Source organism: Caloenas nicobarica, chromosome 4 (assembly GCF_036013445.1).
Source record: "Caloenas nicobarica isolate bCalNic1 chromosome 4, bCalNic1.hap1, whole genome shotgun sequence".
Taxonomy (NCBI): domain Eukaryota; kingdom Metazoa; phylum Chordata; class Aves; order Columbiformes; family Columbidae; genus Caloenas; species Caloenas nicobarica.
This window is the reverse complement of record NC_088248.1, coordinates 20,609,521-20,625,824: the sequence shown is the minus strand read 5'-3', so window position 1 is coordinate 20,625,824 and position 16,304 is coordinate 20,609,521. Positions and strand designations below refer to the sequence as shown.

The following is a 16,304-nucleotide window of genomic DNA, read 5'->3' as shown; positions in this document are numbered from 1 at the left end:
ATAGTATTTAGATGCAAATAAATGTCACGGTTTCTCTTATCTTTTTCCCCATACAGGCCACCAATAAATCTGTCAAAGTTCATTGCAAGGCAACAAACCGTGGCAGATGCTCTCTGTTAATCACCCCCTACCCTCTCCGCATAGGAAAAGGTGGTAGAAGGATAAGGAAGAGAGAGTCTTGCAATTTGGAAAAAAAGTTTTAAGGGCTCTACTAACGCTACTAATAAATAGAGAAAATATACAAAACCAGTCTCGAATATCCCCGGGGTAGCAGCGTTCCCTCCTCCTGTGTCACACCAGCGGCTCCAGGGCAGGCACCTGGAAGTCCTGGGCTGGACTCCACAGCAAACCGGAACTGGATTGAGGGATGCAGGGCCTGGAACCAGGCCTCGGATTGCAGGGACCACAGGCAGAGTCCTCTTCAGATGTCAGCCATGGTCGAAGAGAGCGAGACCCTCGTGATCTCCCACTTTTACAGGGTGTATGACGCGTGTGGGATGGAATACTCAGTTGGTCAGTTTTAGTCACCTGTTCTGTCTGCCCCTCCTTGCAAATAGGCACCTCTTGCGGTGGAGTTGATGAAATTTATCAGAATTTTTGGTTGTTATAGCAATAAATCTAAACATGGGGCTCTTCTGCATTCCACTGGTGACCCTTATCAGCTCCAGAGCACAGTGTCCGAGAAAACATGCAGTTACTTAGAAGGTACTTAGAAGAACTTAGTTGAAAGGAAAATTCAGTAAAAGAGAACTGGTCTTATTTTTAACAAAACCAGGACAATAAATAAATATTTAGGGCCTGTTGATGCTGTAATCAACAGAAAGTTTCTGGACAATTGTATTTGGTTAAGCTAACTTTTTATAATGCCTTTCTTTGGTTTTGCCTTCTGCTTTGTGTGTAGAACATGACATTTAAATATTTGAGAATCTGGAAGACTGGTAGTAACTTCTGCAGGTGGACCTTCTCATTTTTCATGTTCTTGGCTTCACATAGTGATTGTATAGCTGGAGTTTGCAGCCATGGGCTGGAACTGAATATTATGGTTTTCTTTTTAAAAATACTTTGATTTTTTTTTTTTGCAAAGTGTGAAAAGAAAAGATTGTATTTGCAGAGAAAAGGTGAAGAGGTCTAAGTACAGATAAGTTTGCTTTATTGTATGTATTGATAATTATTTAAAAAAGAATTTCTGGTAAATAGGTTAGAAACCTCAGCGCTACTCTTTGATAGGTATCTTTGAAAATTTTATTTGTGCTGTACTTCAGGTCGCTAAATTTAGTTTGAATTTGAATTTGCTATGTTCTGCCCACTCGATGAAATAGGTCACACATACTGACCTATTGATCTTGCTTTCCAACTGTTAAAAATGTTTGTCTTTCTGAGGGCTCATTACTCCCATTTTCTTTTTGTGCATGTTACTCCGAATGATGATAGTCATGGTGTATTTGTGATGATGTGAGAATATAAGATCAATAGTTAGAGGCTGTGGAGTTTATTAGACCAAGTGACACAGCTGAGAAGCAACAAGCACTTGATCACAAATTACTTTTGTTGATGTCTGAAATCAAAACTTCAGTATTCAAAGCTAAATAGGAAGTGATGGTAGTTGTTCGGAGTTCACTTAAATAAGGATCAATTTTCCTGTCTTGGAAAGGAAAGGCACCTCCTAGGAGAGGAGGCAGGAGAAAAGCAGACAGGGTGTTCTTGGTGGAGGGAAGAGATGAGAAAGCAGTTGCCTCCTAAGGGGGAGAGACAGGCAGTTTATAGCTGGTGGAACATGAGGAGCTGGCTGTGAAGGAAGAGATCACACTGAGCCCATAATTTTTATTTTATGGCCCATTAGGTGTATTTGGTATCTAGCAGAATTATGAATTTTAGCTGTTACGTCAGTTTAGTTGCCTGTAAAACTGTATCCTCTGTTCCATAGCTTGTATTTGAGAAGTGCTGTGGAGGTTTCCCTTGAGGATGGCCTGAGAGATTAGAGATGAAGCAACTGTTCTCTGAGAAATGTCCTTCTGCTGATACCTGGCTGGTTTGGCCCTGCATCAATTATCTGCATGAATGTACTTTTTAATAAATATTTGTTCATGCTTAGTTTATTATTCTTATAAATATCTTAAAATAGGAATACATGGTATTCTAGTAAAGCAAGAAACATTTTTAACAGAGGTATGGGTTTGGTTTTTTTTTTTCCAAATCTAAATGCAAAATTTGCTTATTAAGAATGAAGCGGGATGGACTTAATATTTGTGACATGCCACCTTTTCCTTTGATACTTAACTGACTAAAAATGATCCTTGCTGCTTACAGTGTTTGTGTTCTAATTACCAAGCATTCAGCTTCTACAATTTGTCCCATGAATACTTTAATAGATCCTATTTAGTGAGAGAGTTCCTGAAATGTAATTCTGCAGAGCAGATCATGATCTGTGGATCATGAAACCAGGTCTTGAATAAAGCAGGTTCTCCACAACAGTAATTCGCATGACACATTACTTGTTGGAGGCCAACCAGCAGAATCCATTTTGATCATCTTTTTCTCTGCGCTTGAAATATATATTTTTAAACACCAAGTTTTTGCTACGATTTGTGTTGTCATTTATGATTTTCATGTTTTAAACGTATTTGAATAACTGCACATGCAGTTTGTGTGTCACTTAAATCAATGATCTGTATGATCGCTCACAACATCTTTCACTTCCAGAAGCACATGCAAAATGATAATAAAAGCAACTATAGTTGTTTACTTTATATACATTTACACCCTTGATTTACCTTTCAATGTAGTGTTGTTGTGGGTGTGTGGTGTGTGGGGGTTTTTTTTTTCTTTTTCTCACCTTTTGATACAAATAATACTGATCACTACATTGTAATAGGAGAGCGGAAGTCTAGCATGGATGACTAGTTGGGTAAAATATAAGGTCTAGGACAGGAGTGTCAACCTCATTTTCACATCAGCTTCACAGTTGCCTTCAAAGGACTGGATGTAATTTTAGGACTGTATAAGTGTAATTTTAGGACTCTGAAAATGAGTTTGACACCCTTGGAGGAGCTATGACTACTTATCCAGTTCTCACAGTGCATCAGCAGGGATATGTGTTGAGGCTGGTACTGTCATTTTTGCATAAACAGTGAGGTTAAGGTGGTGCAATGACACAAGAAAATTTGATACTAACCTACAGAATAGAAAAGATATGGGAGGTCAAGTATGAGTTAGAATTACTACAGAAGTCTAAATCATGAGGAGATAAAGTGGCAGATTAAATTCAACATGAATAAATGTGAAGTGACATGAAGAAAAATAATGAAAATTTCCCATAGAATCAATGGGATTTGCACTAATTATTTTTTTCCCCTTCAGAGTGAGATCTGTAGAGAGTTACAGTTGCATGAAAAGATTAAATGGATGATCAGTTGTTGTTCAAAAATTAAATCGAATGTTAGGAGTTGTTGAGACAAAGCAGAGAACTGTTTGTAAAGGTCCACCAGTTCTTAGCTCACAGGATGTAGAAGAGCTGGGAAAGTTTCAGAGAAGGGCTGTAAGACTCATCAGGACAGGGAATGAAGAAGAAAAAACGTCTTCAGCCTGGATAAGAGATGATGACTAGGGTAGTCTCTGATAAGAATCTGCAAAATCATGATTGGCTTGAAGAGGGAGGTAGGGAGTAACAGTTCCTTGTCTTTTCCAGTACAGTAACTCAGAATGTTAAATGAAGCCAATAGGAACTGGGTTACAAACAAAACAAAGTGGCTTTTCACAGAACAAGCAGTGGACATACTAGAGTTGCTTACCATAAGATACTGTGGATGCTAAAAGTAGACATGTTATTTGAAAAATTTGAAAAAAATACTGGACTCTTGAGAAAGAGGAGCATCATTGAGAATCAGTGAATGGAGCATACCACGGAGGAAAAAATCCTGATATGAAAACAGGGGCTGAGAGTACTGCATGTGACTGCTCTGCTTTTCCTCTTCTTTGGGCACTTACGGCGCTTGTTGGAGGCATAATAACGGGTCTTTGGTCTGATACAGCTGTTCTCTTGGAAATACTGCATGTTGGGCTTGTGTCAAGTGTGCGTTGGCTCAGACATACCAGAATTCACAGGATTACTGTTATCTGTCTGGGGGCAAACCTGTGGTCAGGGCAGCTTGACATGGAAAGCCAGAAGTGATAGGTTTGTCAGGGGTCTCTTCATAGTCAGTAGCTGTTTTATAGTTAACATAATGACAGGGAGGTTGTTAACTTAGGGTATTGACTTAGCTGTTAAATGGTGATGTACTATGCTGGTTAAAATTCTGGTTTACTGCAATTCCAGCTTATTGTATTTTGAAACAAGTTCTGTCTTGAAAAAAAAAAAAAAATCATGGTAGTCAGGTAAGTCATTAAATCACTTTTTTTTTTTTTTTTTTTACTTCTCCCCTCCTATAGGAAGCCTGAGATCAGTAATAAAAGCTTGTGATATTGTGGCTCCAGGAACTAAGAGTTACTGAAAGTTATGCCAGATGTTGTGAGACTTGGAATAAAATGATAAAAATTGGAAGAATTCTTACCAGTGGAAAGAAACATCCTTTGTTGTCTGCCTTGAAAAATCCAAAGCTAATGCATTTTGCAAACACACAATAAGTAGTAGCAATGATGTTTTTGTATTCTGCCTTCCTTACTTCTGTGGTACTGCTGAAACTGGTAAAAGCTGTAATTAAGCTGTCATACCTAATTTTAAAATACAGTTAACATTTAATTCTTATTTTAAGTTATTTTTGAAGTAAAAGGCAATATATTGGGAACTAAGCCAGAGATGAATAATGCAATGTTTTTTTAAAATGGCAGCCAGAAAGTTGTAGAACAAAGGGGAAGAATTTTTTTTGAGAGCTTATTATTCCACGTACGTGTTGTGATACAGCGCTGGAGTTTTGCACCAAAATATAAATTTGAAAAACTTAAATAATTAATATCTGAACTGTATATGATTAACTTCTTAGGTAGGAAGGCTAATTTGAGATTGTTTCAAGCTGGATGTAGAAAGTGTTTAATTTTCATGTTTTAATTATGCTTGTGTATAATAAACTGAGTGAATGTGGGGTGTGAATTACAAGAATGTGTTTTTGTACGTTGTTATTATTATTACTACTAATATATTTTGAAACCAAAAATAAAATTACTTTTTGTTAGGTATATCACATTTGTTAAAGGTAATAGTCTATTAAAATATTTATCTGTTCTGCAGGATTTGTTCAGTGATGTAAGTCAACAACAGTTTTCAGAGGGAATGGAGATTAGTGGTATTATATTGTCAGCATGAAGCTGGTATCTGGTAGTATTGCATGATGGATTAATCACAGTGGGAAAGGCATTTTTTGAAAGAGATGATTTGAGTATCTTTCAGTGAGCTGGCAGTTTGTAAAGGTGGTTGCAATGAACTGCTGCTTTACAGCCTGTCTGGAATAATTGAAGCAGCTCATCAGGTGCTCAGGAAAGCATATTGTTCCTTATCACGCAGCTTGGATCATAGGCTTCGCAATGCTTAATAGACACAGGGTGGGAATATTAATATGACACAAGAGCAGATAATATTAAAGGAGATTTCAGATTGTTGAATGCAGCTTGCCAACATTTAAAGGGGTGGTTTTAAATCTGCAAATTATATGCTTGCATATGTCATGAAGTAATTTTTTAATATCTCAAAATTAGAACAGTGCATTTTGCTCTATTTGGTAATGGATATGTTACTGTAGAAATACATTGTACCCGCTTACATTTTAAGAACATCAGCTTTTCTATTTGTCAATGAAATTACCCTGAGAAATCCTGTTGCTTTTTTCTTGTTCATATGTATATATAAAAAAGCTGTGCTTTACCTGTGGAGTAAAGAACCTTATCTGTGCTAACACTGAAATAGCCAACATAGGTGGTAATGCTGATAGCGTAGTCAAAAGCATGACCTGAGTGCATATGTGTGTTACTGATCTGATATCAATGTGACTTGCTCATTTGCCATTTCCAGGGAAGTTGCCCAAAAACCTGGTCTTCCAGGTTTCCTCAGTCACCAGCTTTTCCTCCAAGGCTTCTGGTGAAGATGTCAGATAAGCCTTCTAATAAGTGGTGGATGCCCATGACTTTGCAGTTTGGGAGAGAGATGGTATGGGTTCAAAATAGTTTGGTGAACTTCACCTGCTGCTACCAGTCCCTTCAGGCAAACTCTTCTATTGAAAATATTTTCTTGGATAGCAAGGAAGAAATGAAACTGATTCTTGTCATTCACATTTTGAAATTTTGTTCTTGTTCCCTAGCCTAGTATTTTTTGTTACTCTCGTGTGGCTATAGTTTTGTCTATTTTAGTTATGTTTTGTTACCTTTCAAAAAACTTTGTCTTTAACTCAGTTTTATTATAGGAACATGTATAAATGCAGACAGAAAATAACTGATTTGAAAAGCATAAGCAGGTTGATGTATGTAGCATTCCTGCTCTATAAAGCTTTTGATTTCATTATTTCAAGTTTGCAAAAACAAGCTCTTAAAAAATCAATGGTGAAAAGCACACAACACACATCAACTCACCTACACTCACCCTCTGCCCTCAGTTGACTGTGGAAGATTTTTATAATGTCTTATTAGAAGAGTTTTTACTTTCTGTAATGTTTGTTTTTTCCACAATGCTATAGTTTTACTTTTCTGCTTACTGCTTTAACACGGTGGAATTGCTTCGAATGTCACTTGTAATTTTAGCTGTCAGTTTAGTTCTCGACTTGATAGAGCTAACAGTAGATTATCCCCCTTCCAGCTACAAATCTCCTATTGTAAAACCCTTTCATAGTGAACCATTTCCTCCCTCCTAATAGTACATAAGGTCAGATCTATGAAAATGCAAAAATAGCTCCAATATGCCACTCTGGCATTTTTTAAAAGTTTCTCAGAGCTTTCATTTTTTGAAAGCTTTTTTTTCTGCCCAGTCCAAAGAAAAGTAGCAGCCTGGAATCTGCAATAACATAGTTACAAATCCCTGTTACAAATTCAGTGCAGATAGTCAGACGCACCTGAAAAAAATTATCAATGTAATTTCAAATACTGTGTGCTGCCCTCACTGCTGTAGAATGTGGGTTTTATGCTTTGTAACTGCAAACCTGCTATATTTTAGTCTATCGGGAAACTTCTCTAGCTGTATGGTATCTTGCACTCAATGTGTACTTCAGTTCGGTCGTGAATCTGGGGCTAGGTGCTCGAATGGCAGTTGCCAGTTTAATATTATTTAGCTTCCTTTACATTAAAGGGAGTTGTGTACAGTTATGTAGGTATGACTACACAGCAGACACCCACTCGTGTTCTGGTTGTCACTATCTCTTATTTCAATTTTAGGCATGGACTCCACAGAAACAGGGATGTCTTCACTACTCTGACTTGAAACTCATGACTGTTAGATGGTAGTGGATTCAGTAGTACAGTAGTATGGATTTACAACAGCATGCTGATAGGAAAACTTGGCCAGTCGTTTGTCGAAGTGAATTAAAAGGGTTTCTGTGAATTCTATGTTTGGGGCACTACTTTAGCACTTCTACTAGGATATTAAAGTTAGATTTAGCGATCATTTAATTTCATCCTCAAATCATTGTTTTAAAACAATTTCCTGATTTGTGGGGTGGGTTCTGCTGCCTGTAGACTTTGCCAGTATTTTAGGAAAGATGCAATCATTCAAAGGCTAGTTGCTGTTTGGCATTTAGATTGATCCAGGAAGTTTTTTTTATAACAATTATCCAAAATTGCCAATGGTAGGAAGAGAAAAACCAATATATTGGATTGTAACACGTTACTACGGATCCGATTTTGATCGTGTTTGTCATGCATAAAGACCAGATTATTACAAGCTACCCTTTTATTAAAATCAAACCTAGAAAACAAAAGTAACAACTAGCCCAAATAAGCTCATATTATGCACTTAAAGCAAGAGAGTAATTTTGGATCTCTTCAGATACTGAAAAACAAAGCTGATTTCTATCAGATATGTATAACGGTTACCTTGATTACAATTTTGTAATATCATTTGTAAATAAATTTCTTGTTAGCTTTTTGTGTGACAGACCATAGCTCATCTAAATGATAAGAAGTCTGCAGCAATAGTAATTCTGAAGGTCTTTTTCTTCATTTTTGTTTTGGGACGTGGGAGATGTTTTGCAGCAGCATGTGCTTGCTTTTCTGGCGGCTTTATGCTCTTTCAACTTTTTTTCTTGTTTCCCTTCTTGTTCTCTCACAGATACAGAAAAAGTAACTGCATATTTTCTGATCTCTGTACTTGATTGTGTATCTTCGAAAAGCATTCAAATTCAGTTGAAATTGCAGCATTGTTTCATTCGAGCTTCCACTGGTGTAGGGAGTGGAGTAGCTTGTCTTTAAAGAGGCTCTTAGAACTGCAGTATCTCCTGTCTTAAAATGCAGAAAGCTGGAAGCACTCTGAATCTGCCTTTCTTGTGTTTGTTGTTATTGTTGTATGCAACTGATTGTGAGACAAACATCACTCATACAAATTCTTGTGAATTCTTTGGTAGTTATTTTTTGGTAACCACTTGAGAATTTGTTTGTATTATGTATATGCCTTTCATATACAAATCCAAAGATCAAGCCTTTAAGTTCTGACACCTGTAGCAAACTTCATGCAAGCTGTGATTCTTCGTTCCTGGCCTTTCCAAATACCTGACTTGTGTGAAAGCCATGCAACAGGGAGTTGCTTCTCACAGGCTTCCACTTACTGAAGATATGTATTTTGGGGGAAATTTTAAGTCTAAGGAGTTATCAGGTTTGCATGTTTCATCTGTGTGGAATGAATATCAGTGGAGGAAGCCTTTTCTGTAGAGGTGAAAAGGGGAAAAGCTGTTAAGAGCTCTATGAATATTTTTTGAGGCAGAGTCTGGATAGAAGTCATTCATGTACTCACAGTTGAGTGTGAAATTGTGCCAGGCTTTTAATTCCTGAAATAAACCCTTCTTTTGGTCATATATTTTCTGAAAGATTGCCAGCTTTTGAAAGAATCCAACTGCCTTAATCTGCTTTTCAAGTAAGGATTATCTGGGATACTCTATTGGTGTTGATAACTTTCTTCAAAATCTAAAACGAAAGTAGTTATCAGCATTACTGCAGTAGAGATCTCTTCCTAATTAGTCTGGCATTAGATTTTTGAACTACTATTGCCTGTTTTCTCTGTATTTTACATTCCCTGGTAGAACCTCTAAGAATGCTTCACCCAATAGTACCTGGAAGTCATGTCTGGGTTACCACATATGCTCCATTTGGTGGATTCTGTAAATAAAAAAGTCCCTGGCACTTGTGTATCTCCCAAAACTCACTGCGTTGTTGCACTCCTTCCCGCCCCGCCCCCCCCTTTTTTTTAAATACAATTCATTAGCTGTTCTTCAGTCCACAGGACAACACATCCCTTTTAGACGAGCTCAGCCTGAATAATATTTCAAAGTAGTCGAGGTACAAGTGGTTTCTAGACAAGTCTGTTTGCTTTTTCTTAGTCTGTTAAACCTTCTCTCTTGACTTCTGATATATTTCAACATCGTGTGCTTTTCCCCTGATCTCCCATTTTATTTTAACCTTTTGTCACCTTTGGATGTTGACAGAATCATAGAATCATTTAGGTTGCAAAAGACTCTTAAGATCATTGAGTCCAACTGAACCCAACACTGCCAAGTCCACCACTAAACCCAGTCCTGAAGTGCCAATCACTGATTTGTGCTTTGATAACTTGGTTTGGAGTATTTGCTTAATAAGAAGTAAAAGGTGGGGGGAATAAATACAGACTTTTTCAAGGAAATCCTTGTTAAACTTTCTGAAATGTTACCCATTTTGATATTTGTCAGTCTGACTATAAGTCTTGCAGTCTTACTGTATTAAATTTTCACTTTTTTGTTCATGAATGACAATGGCATTCCTAGGTAAGTAAAGGGTCTTTTTGTGAGAAAATGCAGGATCAAGCCACCCATTTAAAAGTTATGTGACACTCTTGGCAAAACAATTCAAGTCTGAATCTGACAGGCCAAATGACGGTATAATGGCAGAGAAGGAGGTAGATAAGAAAACGTGTGTATATGAGGCAGGTGTTATAACTGCAAACTTTTTAATGAAGTCATTCATTAAGTGTCAAATTTGAGAGACTGAAGTCCAGGCTTGTAGTAAAATGGGACTACAATACGAAAAAGTTTTCATCTTTAGGGTCACTTGGAGTAAAGCAGTACCTGAGGAAGGAATGGTAAAATAAAAATTTACATTTGTCCCTGCAGAATCTCACTGAAGTAGAAGAATGAGCTCTGTGATGTTCACGTTGCAAACCTGCAATGCAGAAGTGTATGGGTGCATGTTCTAAGGGTTATTTATTGCCAGATGTTAGGGATAAAAAATGGATAATGAAAGTTTTAAGGGAAAAAAGATTGGTTCTGAGGCAGTGATTAATAGCTTCACTCTTCTGAAAAATGAGTCACACTTACTAAACTAGAAGAAGAGTTTGCATTTTCTCTGCAGAGCACTCCAAAAAAATGATAGCGGTAATTTGTATCATATTGCATTCTGCAATCGATCCGTATCGCTTAGTGTCATTTGAATTGCATAGCCAGAGACAACATTCAAAGTTTCAAGTGATGATAAAGAAATCCCTTTTAAATGAAAATCGAAGAGAAGTGCATACTGTAAGATTGCATGTTATTTTGCTCACTTGAAATTATTGTAATCTTTGAATAGAATCTGACTTTTCATTCAGCCTTATTAGTAAATATGGGAGTTAGAATGAGCTGGGCTTGCCTGATTTGCTTAGGAATGAGATGGCATCAAAACTTTTGAATACCTACAGTATGGAAAAACTAACTACTGAGTTCCTGTTTTCCTGTGTGGTCTTTTCTAACAGCTTATTCCCATTATAACTCATTGAGCTGAAGTAGGATAGCACAGGCGAGTAATTAAAGAAATGCCTGTATCCATCTGCCTAATGATTATTATGTATTGTTGTCTTTATATTTACACATTGAGTTGTGAGTAGCCAAACAGGACTTCACAGTCAGGTTCCATATTCTAATGCTTTGTCCTCTTTATGTTCACAGAGTTCTGAAGCCTCTGAAGTGGTAATCCTGGAGCGCTGCTGGGTTGTGGAGTTCAGGAAAAAAACAGATGTTTCAATAGTTCTCAGTAAGTAAGACACAGCTCAGTATGTTCAGTATGATTTTATTTTTCTTTCTGTCAACAAAAATGACAACAACAATAATAACAAAACCTGCCAAGACACTGAAACCTAACTAAAAATTTAGCTAAAATATATCCTCTTGTCTGTTAGATGTATACATCTAAATACTGCTTGTCTCTGAATTCATGCCCCAAAAGAAATTCCTAAAAGCTATTGTTTCACTTTTTCTAAAATCAAGTGAAAGTCATATGTCGTCATCTTCCTCTGACAATGAATAGAGGTTTGATCTTCAAGTTCATTAGATATTATGTATAATATGGGTTTTATGTTGATTTACAGCCAATTAATCTTATTCTTGAAGGATTAATAATTGCCAACCTCCCTATTAAATGAGGGGTTGCCTTTTGGTTTTTTTCTCACCTCTGATTAACTCTTGGTGAACAAAATTGTTAACGATGGTAGAAAAAAAGTAGTTATTTCCTAGAAATTCAAGAAGTTTTATTTGGAGAAAATTTTGACGTAGAGTTTTCTCTGCAGGAGCAACTCAAATAGCTATTGTGTTAGAAATTTTTTTATGATGTGGATTTATTCTGATACCATTGCATGGTTTTGAAGTCCTTAGAGCAATTTGCCATTTTCTGTTAGCTCTAATGGTCTGAGAACAGTTTAGTAGGCCAGTAAAACTAGCTACAGGGGGAAAAAGCTTATGCTGCATTTGTAGGCTTGATAGCCAGCTTTATTTTTAGTAGAAGTTCCTACTTTTTTTTTTTCTTCACTAAAATCTCCTGTCCACTTCAAGGAAAATGTTGCATTAATCATCCTGACTCTTGTCCTCTGCTGCTGAAGTGATTCTTAGTGTTTGATTGCATTTGAGAAGGCAGTAATTTAAAATGTATTCATTGTGGGTTTTACCCTTTTCTGGGTAATATTCTGGAGACAAGCTCAAATCCTGCATCTTCAGCAGTGGAATTAAATCTTACGTCTTGTGTCTAATGTCGAGGCACTGTACAAGAAAGGACTTCTTGCCAGATTTGGAAGCTTTGCTTTGCCTAACTGTAACAGCTAAACGATCACCATTGACTCTTGAATTGAGACTTTTCTAGTCATGCCCTTATAGATTCCAATTCATTGATTGGAATAATCAGCTTTATGAGATGGTAGTGTTACAGTTTGGATATAAATACTGTTGTCAGTTCCTTTCTGGTAATTTTTTTTTACAATGCTTGAACATACTGCTGCTGAACTGAACCAAGAATACAGTTGTAATTGCTGTCAGGATTCTTTCAATTACCTTTGAAGCCTGTAAACAGGACAATTTCTGTGGCAGGAGAGTGGCAAGTTTTAAGTCCAAAAGCTGGGGAAGTAGACAACAATGAGAGTAGTGAGTGAGCACTTCGGGCAGCCTGTGGAGAAAGAAACTGTGAATATCTGTTGAGGAAAAAATAAGCTTGCATAGTAAGGAACAGAAATCGCTGTCTGAGAGACAAACTTTCTAAAACAAACTTTGAAGGTCAGTGGTGTGGTTAGAGGTAAGGGTGTCCTTCTGACCAGGCTCTAAAAACACATTAAAGTTAAAAAGATGAAACGGTACAGAAAACTCCAGTTATGCAAAGCCAACAAATGATGATGAATGCCTGGGGTGCGACTGAAGAAATACAACAGAAGATAGAGGAAGAGGCAGACAGGTAGAGGAGAAATAGATTTCAAACTTGGCAATTTTCCTGTGCCAGAGAACAAGGACAAGACCCTGGCTGATGATTTGTTTCATGGGAAAAGAAAAAGAAAGCAGACTATTATGAGGTATTAGAACAAAACCGAAGACAAACGAAGGTGATATACTGTATACTAAGCGAAGATAAAATACTACTACAGAAGTAGTTAAATAACAACACTGTATGAGAGAACAAAACTGAGAAGATAAAAGGAGAGAAAAAGGAAGAACTTGGAAACTAAGAAGAGAGATCTTTATCTATGGGGGCCTTGGTCATGAAAAACAAGCTGCATCATCACAAGATTATATCCATTGGCCACTGGGAGCCCAGAAAAGCTCTAAATTTTGTACCTAGGGCTTTAAAGGATTTGGGTGGAAGCAGGAGATAGGATGTACCTGCTCATTATGTCAAATTCCTTTTGGAACAGATGGAGGAGAGCTGTGCCAGAACACAGTAGAGACTCAAAAGAAAGGAGATAGAGTTGGTCTGTCAGATTTAACTTGTGATTTGGCTGAGAAGGAACATTTGCTTCACCCGCAGGTTGGAAGATGAAGAAAATCTGCTGGTGGTTCAGCTTGGAACCATGAGAGGGGTTTTGGTGTGAGCTTTTGGCCTGTTGCCTCCATCTTTCTCTGAGTGGTGGGCTGAATCCTAGGAGATATGATTAAGGGTGAGAAATGGAGACTAGCTGGGTTATCTAAGAAGAGAACCTAATGAAGGGCAGTGGAGTAAACATGGAAGGAAAAATAAGGACATTTGCATGCCGTATCAAGTGATATTGTGGAGCTGATTGCCTCAGGGTGGAGTGGACATTGAGACATGAGTGGAGGACAGAAGAGGTTGGGCAGTGGCAGTGGATAGTCCTGTCAGTCCTTCAAGTGTAGGGCTCCCTAGCTCAAAATGTTTCAGAAACCAGACCATGAAAAGAAACAGAAGGAATTTTTTTTAGGTGAAATATCACGTGGCCGATTTACTTCCATGCCCTCATAACATGAACTGGTTGCTATTAGCAGAGCAGGTTGGACACTGGTGTGAGATGAATCTAGTTGAATGTGTCAGTTCAAACAAGTGTGAAATCCCAGCAGGTCGGACAAGGAGAGCATGTCAAGCCTTTTTGTCCAAACAGATCTTAAACCTGGAAACTGCTGCTGTGCACTGAAATATTCGAGCAATTAAATGTTAACTGCCTTGCCATGGATTCTCCTCAGGAATAATCATCATGTTTGCACTATCTAAACTTGCATCTTGCAGCTTGTATCAGGAATAGTGCAGCCAGCAGGACTAGAGAAATGATCGTGCCACTGTATTTGGCACTGGTGAGGCTGCACCTTGAATCCTGTGTTCAGTTTTGGGCCCCTCTTCATAAGAAGGACATTGAGGTGCTGGAGAGAGTGCAGAGGAGGGCGATGAAGCTGGTGGGAGGCGTGGGGTGCAAGTCTGATGAGGAGCAGCTGAGGGAACTGGGGCTGTTTAGCCTGGAGAAAAGGAGGCTGAGGGGAGACCTTATCGCTGCCTACAACTACCTGAAAGGAGGTTGTAGCATGGAGGGTGTTGGTCTCTTCTCCCAAGTAGCAAGTGATAGGACAAGAGGAAATGGCCTCAAGTTGTGCCAGGGGAGCTTGAGATTGGATATTAGAAAAAATTCTTCATGGAAAGGAGTGTCAGGCATTGGAACAGGGAAGTGATGGAGTCATCATCCCTGGAGTGGGGTTTAAAAGGTGTTTAGATGAGATTCTCAGGGACATGGTTTAGTGCTAGAGTTGATGATCCTGAGGGTCTCTTCCAGCTGAAATGATTCTAGGATTCTATAATATATGCAGATATGGTAGCTTCAGTGGACGCAGAAATATATAATTGTAGCTATTCAGAGCATAGATACATCTCTGGGGGACCTTGGATGCCCTGTTAAGGGTGGTCACTCTGCTGGGTGTACGTGCCCAGGTGCTGGTGGTGAGGAGCAGCTGGGGTGCCCTGTGCCGGACACAGCTGGTTCCAGACAGGTCCAGCAGACCTGCCCCAGGGCACGGCTGAGGGCCCCTGCACGGTGGGATGATGCCTCGAGGGGAAAACATATGTCAGAAAGGGTAAAATGTTGCTCGGCAGTGAGGAGTGAGGGAAAAGGTGTGAGAAACAGCCCTGCAAACAGTAGGGTGAGAATGGGAGGGCAGGAGCTGCTCCAGGCACCCAGAGAGACCCCAGGAGGGAGAATTTCTGCGCCCGCCCTGTTGAGGAGGAAGAGTGAGGGAGCAGCTGGGTGGGTGATTGACAGCCAGCCAAGGTCAATGCATGACACTTAATTTGTGACAGGCATGTTTCTTTAAGTATTTTGTCCACTTCAAGATGTGGTCACAATTACTTTTCTCTGGAATAACGCAATTAGAAGTGTGTGGCTAGATGTTTGAACCTGTCCCAAGAGCACCCCGAAGCTGACCACAGTGTTGTATAGAGCCTCCAGTGGACGAGAGCAACGAACTCTGCCAGCCTCCTTTCCTCCAACGTGACATTGTACAACACGAAATTGGGGATGAACCCAAGAGACACAGGCACAATGAAATGGAATCAGGTGTGAGAGACAGCTTTCAAGGACTGCCTTCTCTTAATCTTGTAAATTTTTTTCTGGTTTTCAGGCTAAGAGATTCCTTTGAGACTGCATCACTGTTTGTGGTCCCTTAGTGAGAACTAGGGAGGTGAGAAATCCAGCAGCCAGGTAGGGCTGATGAGGAGGAATGGAGGGAACACAGGAAGAAGACAGAGCTTTTGATGCAAGGTCAGTCATCTCAAATGTATTGCAGGGTAACAGGTAAATAAAAAGACTGCATAAACCCTTAAGATGATAAGCATTTCCTTTTGCCGTTTGTGGCATGTAAGCCACTTGGAGTTTTTTGTTTCCATCGATACTGGTGGCTTGGAAAAGGCAGGTCAGTATTACTCCCTGTTTTAGAGGTGGAATTACTGAGGCATACACTAAGGTTACTTGTGCATACCTAGGCAGAGAATCAAGATCTCTGAATCCTGCCTTTTTTAAGGTAAACTGGTGGTCCAGCTAATGATGTGATATACTTTCCACAAAAGCAGCCTGCTGCTTTTCAAAGGCTGCAGTTAGTACTTTCAGAGAATGCTGCAGCATTTCTGTTCAGTGATCTTGAGATCCCTTTGTGGTGTTCAAATATTTGTGTGATCTGCCTTGCTTCCAGCATAGGTGTGGCCTTTTATTTAATGAAAGGGGAGAAGCAGTGTGGCGCGTGTGAAAGCCTGCAGGTATTAAGTGAAACAATGTGATATACTGCGGTAGTCAACCTGGGCTATCACACTATATTAATTGCAAATACCTCAGGCTCTCTCTGAGCTTCTGTGGGGACTTAAATGGAGATTATAATGGCAAGTTATGCAAGTTTATGCCAGCACTGCAAGAGAAGAAAAAAAAAAAGAACACGGGA

The 16,304-nt window shown here is 38.8% G+C and overlaps 1 protein-coding gene across 6 annotated transcripts in view; it reads left to right on the top strand.

Annotated features, from left to right (window-relative positions):
- Positions 1-16,304, top strand: part of INPP4B (inositol polyphosphate-4-phosphatase type II B) — a 310,888-nt gene that overhangs the window by 94,132 nt on the left and 200,452 nt on the right. For all 6 annotated transcript variants that reach the window (XM_065633318.1, XM_065633317.1, XM_065633315.1 and 3 more), the window contains one exon: positions 11,076-11,160. Coding sequence is in view for 4 of the 6 variants with exons in the window: in XM_065633317.1 (XP_065489389.1) it covers positions 11,076-11,160 (85 nt within the window). In the remaining 2 variants the exon portion in view is untranslated. The remainder of the gene's footprint in view (positions 1-11,075; positions 11,161-16,304) is intronic.